Below are 4,928 nucleotides of genomic sequence, written 5' to 3'. Positions count from 1 at the left end.
CATCGAGTTGCATGTGTTCGTGGATGCAGGTCAATCTGCATTCGCGGCGGTGGCCTATTGGAGGGCCACGTACGAGGATGGCAACGTGGATGATACGCACAGCTTCGTGTGCGCAAAGACGAAGTGTGCGCCAATGAGAACGATGTCTATCCCACGGCTGGAGCTGCAGGCAGCGGTCCTTGGAACCAGAATGATGAACACTGTCAAGGAGGAGCACAGTGTGGACATCAGTGAGACGTGCTGATGGACGGACTCAAGAACGGTGCTGAAATGGATTGGCAGTACCCACCGCCGATACAAGCAGTTTATTGGCAACCGAGTGGCGGAGATTTTGGAGTCCTCAAAGGTTTCCCAGTGGAGAATGGTGCCTACAGCTGACAACGGAGCGGATGATGCGACGCGGTCGCAGAGCAAGGCGGACCTTAGCCCGGAATCCCGGTGGCTAAGCGGTCCCGCATTTTTGAGGCAGCCAGCAAGCGGCTGGCCATCGCCTGAGGAGGGAACCGAGCATGTTCCGGATGCACCTGATGAGGAGGAGATGTCCAGTGAGTTTGCATTGGTGGCATCGAATGAATTTGTCATCCCGTTCCAGAGATTCTCGAGCTTCAGTCGCCTGGTGAGGACCACAGCCTGGGTCCTGAGGTTTGCGCGGCGGTGCCGCAAACAGAGAAGCGAGCTCGAGGAATATGGACTCACTGCAACGGAGTGTGAGGCCGCGGAGAACCTGTTAGTCAGGCAGGCCCAACTGGAATCGTTTCCCGACGAGATGAGGACGGCGGAACGCGGAAAGGACGTCGCCAGCTCGAGCGAGATTCAAGGTCGGGCGCCTTACGTGGACGAAAGTGGAACTTTCCTTAAGTGGAAAGTGGGCGCCTTACGTTATAAACCTAGTGTTTATAAATTTTAAACCTATTTTTATTTATTACATTTTTTCGATTTTCCGTATCTATCTATTTTGGTTAGCAGCTCCAAAGCAACGGCAATTTTCTTTATTAGAAAATTTGTTTTTTTCGCGCGGTTCCCACTGCATACGTACAGCCCACCTCCCGTCCAACCGACCGAGGCACGCTGCCGCGAAACGTACGGCTCGAATCGCGGGAATAAACCGCGGGAGATAGCTTAAGCGAAGAGTAGGAGAAAGAAATCACGAGGAAGAGTGTTGCACAGATAAGGCGGTTATATAAGCGATTTAAGATTAATAGTAGAGCAAAGTGACAATACCATTGTAGATACCACAGTGAGATACCATTGTAGTCCGAACATAATACCCTGAACTGATCATGTTGGGTATATGTCGAACTACAATGGCTGAGGAGTAGAGGACGAAAGTTTCTAACGTACTAGGTACGTTAAAATTTACGCGTGTCAGTAAATGCTAGCTGTTGACCATCTTTTAATAAAACTAAGTACACCCATATCTTTATTGACCATGGTAGATAAATTTGGGCGGTATATTTAAGTCTCAAATCTAATAGGACACCTAGATCGTTAACCTGAGTTAATCGTTCTAAGGCGTTCCCAAGTCTAGACTGGGCACTAGTGAACTTATACTGAAGGCATAGCTAAACGTCATCAGCGTACATAAGTACATTAGCGAATTAGTTAAGGCAAGGGGCAAGTCGTTAATAAACAGTGTAAAAAGTAGGGGTCCTAGATGGCTTCCTTGAGGCACCTCAAATGTTGCGCGGACTAATCGCGAGGTAACATATTTAAAAAAGACACGTTGGGTGCTCTCAGATAAGTAGCTCGAAATCCAGATAAGAAGATTAGTTGGGAATCCCAAAAGACTGAGTTTACTTATAAGAAGCAAATACTTAACAGAGTCAAATGCTTTCTGAAGTCAGTAAATGACGTCTGTTTGTAAGCCATTCCGGAAACCATCCGTGATAAAAGATGTTAGCTCCAATAAGTTGATAGTGGTGGAGCGGCGCTTCATGAAGCCATGCTGGCTCGAAGTTATTATTGAACAACATAGGTTTTGCAAATGTGGAGCGATAAGTTTTTCTAAGGAATTGCTGACAATTTACAGATGCCTCTATAATTTGCAGCGTCGGAATTTTTCCCTTTTTTATGCAGCGGAATAATGAAGGATTCCTTCCACATAAGGGGAAAGATCGAAGTTTCCAGCGATAGATTAAAAAGTTTAACGAGCGGTTTGCACAGAGCCTCGGCGCAGTTTTTCAGAACACAGCCTGGTACTCCATCAGGGACTTGCGAATACACGGGCTTAACCTTAACAAGATCCGATAACACATCACTTTGATTGAAAGATGGGCAAAATATAAGGTTGGCTGATTGGATATTATAAGTGTAAGGCTGAGCTAAACTGCTGCTAGGTGAATACGTAGATTGAAAAAAACTGTGCAAAGACATCGGCCATTGCCTGATCAGTGTTCGCATAAGCAGTGGAGGAAAAAATAAATGTTTGCTCTTAGTGCAGCGGCGAATATCCTATAGCTGTCGTAGAACGATCGGAATTGGCATAACTCTACTGTTTTTTAAGTTAGAAAGATGGAACTTGGTACAAATTCCATTTTGGGCAAAATAATCTGATTTTCAAATTTCATAGGGATCGGCCAACTATAACTGCAAGGGTATATCAACTTCGGCTCCGCCCGAAGTTACCTTTCCTTTCTTTTTTTTCTCTCTGTAGCCTCATATTTCACTTTTTATATTCACATTTTTTCCTAACTTTTACTTATTTAAATTTTACAAATTAACACCATTCTTGTTGTTGAGCGATCAGCTTTTTGATAGCAATCGAATTAAAGACGAGATTCATTGTTTATATTCAATTTATTGAGCTAATTCCGCACAATAAAACAAATAGTGGACCGTCAATAAGAACTCCCAAAATACAACAAGAAGAAGAACAGCTTTGGCGCAGAAGCTCTTCCAAAGCTCCCAAAAGCGCATGCACTACAAAAATGACAACAAAGTGCATGCGAATCTGGGAATCAAAAGAGAAGATTAAATGCCGCTGCAGATGAACAAATTATCAATATTCTAATTAGCCTATCTGGTGGCTGCTTAGCCCAACATCCTCCCACCTATTGAAGGGTGGGCCTTCAATAACAATTTGGAAGGGCAGCAGACACATCTTTTAAGGGATATTCCCTCAGGGCTCTCTGGGCGAAAAACGCACACCAACTTTTTCCAAACCCTTGACCATGCATTGCTCCCCCCAATAGACCAATGCGGGAATCGAGTTCTCGTAACGAGTGCAGGGGGTCCGGAACGTTGATACTTCTCCTCTTCTCCTTCTGCATAGGGCAATCCAGCCTCCCGCAAATAGTGTATTTTGGGCTACTGGGAGGCAGTGACCTAATTGAAGAACAGGCTGGCTCCAATTAGCAGGTCCACACCCTGCGGTCTGTGGAAGTTGGGATCAGCCAACGCTATGCCGTGAGGAATCTTCCATTTCGAAATATCAATTTTAAGGCTGGGCTGACAGTCCGCAATATGAGACACTATAACCGCCTCTAGGTTCACACAATATGTGGTTAGTCGAGACTTCACACACACATTAACGGAGGATCCATCCGTAGCAAACTCAGTGCCGCCGAGACCGGCGACCGCTACACAGCTTTTGGTGCGACGAAGCTGAAGTTGACTTGCCAGCCGCGATGAGATAAGGTGAACTTCTGAGCCAGAGTCCAATAACACTCTGCAAGGCTGGGAGGCACCTGATCGACCACGGATGAGGATATTGGCGGTTGGCATAAGCACTTCAGTAGGGCGATCTTGCGTCAAGACCGTGTTGATTGACTCGGACGGTGGGGTAGCAACGGCAACACCAGCGGCGGAACCCAAGCTTTCGTAGTGGTGGGGAATTGTTTGAGCTGGGCAGCTGCCCGCAATGGTGCAACAAAGCATGATGTCGACGATTGCACTTTGGGCAACGGGCAGCTGAACATCCTCGTGCAAAATGACCATCCTCCAAACATACAAAACAGCGTGTCAGCCGTCGCACTTCGTCGTACTGTTGACTAAGTGGCAAGGCAATGAAGCTTGGACATGTAGGAAGCGCGTGCGCCAAAACACCACACAGGACGCCTAGAGCTGGACGGGCGTTGATAATCATGCACGACGATCGGTTATTCGAAGATCTCACTCTGCCCTCTTGGTTAGCTGGTGGATACGCAGCCAAAGAAAAGTCGACGCATTCAAGAGTCCGGCACCTTTGCTCCAAGAATCGTGCCATGGACTCCCAAGACGGAAGGCTGTCGTTGTTTCCGGCGAGAGTGTCTTCCCACTTGGCTTTTGTGGCCGGATCCAACTTTTGAAGGACAATCTGGATGAGCAAACATCCTTGGATCTCGGCAGCTGAACCGGAACTCATGAGAGCCCGCATATGCCCTGTAACGAACTGTTTCGCTATGTTTTGCTCGCAACAAACGCCGCGGCTAGCTCACAGAGGTTGAGGGTACGTTCCACCGAATTTATAGATTCGACGTGATTGACCGAGCCCAGAAATAACACGTTATTGCTTCTTTTCAAATAAATCCCCTTTATTGTAAATAATTTACAAAGGAATAAAGAGAATCTCACCGGCTGTCTGGCTCAGCCGACCGACCGCTCGTCCTCCCGTCGATCCCCGATCCCCGCTCCGGGTTGGTGCCAATACGCACGCTTTCCCAAAGCTTGCGCCTGGCAGGTCGTGCGGTCTTGGTGCCTGGCGCCGAAACGGCTCTCGGTTCCCTCCGTTCGGACTCACGGACTCTGGTTGCGGGGCCTGTGTTGCTGCTTGTCGTCTTTTGCAGCCGCTGCCTGCTGCTCCCTCGTCGTCGCTGCTCTACCGTTGCCGCTGCTCCCTCGTCGTCGCTGCTATACTGCTGCCGCTGCTCCCTCGTCGTCGTTGCTGCCGTCGCAGTTCCTCCGTTTGGGGTGCCGTGGACTCGGAATCTTTGGCTCGCCTGAATTTGCCC

At 48.1% G+C, this 4,928-nt stretch overlaps 1 protein-coding gene across 1 annotated transcript; it reads left to right on the top strand.

Moving 5' to 3' along the window:
* Positions 1-361: 361 nt before the first annotated feature.
* LOC123258200 lies at positions 362-907 on the top strand. Its single transcript, XM_044718073.1, has one exon. The coding sequence runs from the start codon at positions 362-364 to the stop codon at positions 905-907; it is 546 nt and encodes a 181-aa protein (XP_044574008.1).
* Positions 908-4,928: the final 4,021 nt, after the last annotated feature.

Source organism: Drosophila ananassae (genome assembly GCF_017639315.1).
Source record: "Drosophila ananassae strain 14024-0371.13 chromosome Y unlocalized genomic scaffold, ASM1763931v2 tig00000101, whole genome shotgun sequence".
Lineage (NCBI taxonomy): Eukaryota > Metazoa > Arthropoda > Insecta > Diptera > Drosophilidae > Drosophila > Drosophila ananassae.
The sequence above is the reverse complement of the archived record's forward strand: the minus strand, read 5'-3'. Positions and strand labels throughout refer to the sequence as shown.

Bases quoted from the DNA above. Each gene is read 5' to 3' on its own strand.
- LOC123258200 (XM_044718073.1), top strand. From the start codon at position 362: ATGGTGCCTACAGCTGACAACGGAGCGGATGATGCGACGCGGTCGCAG.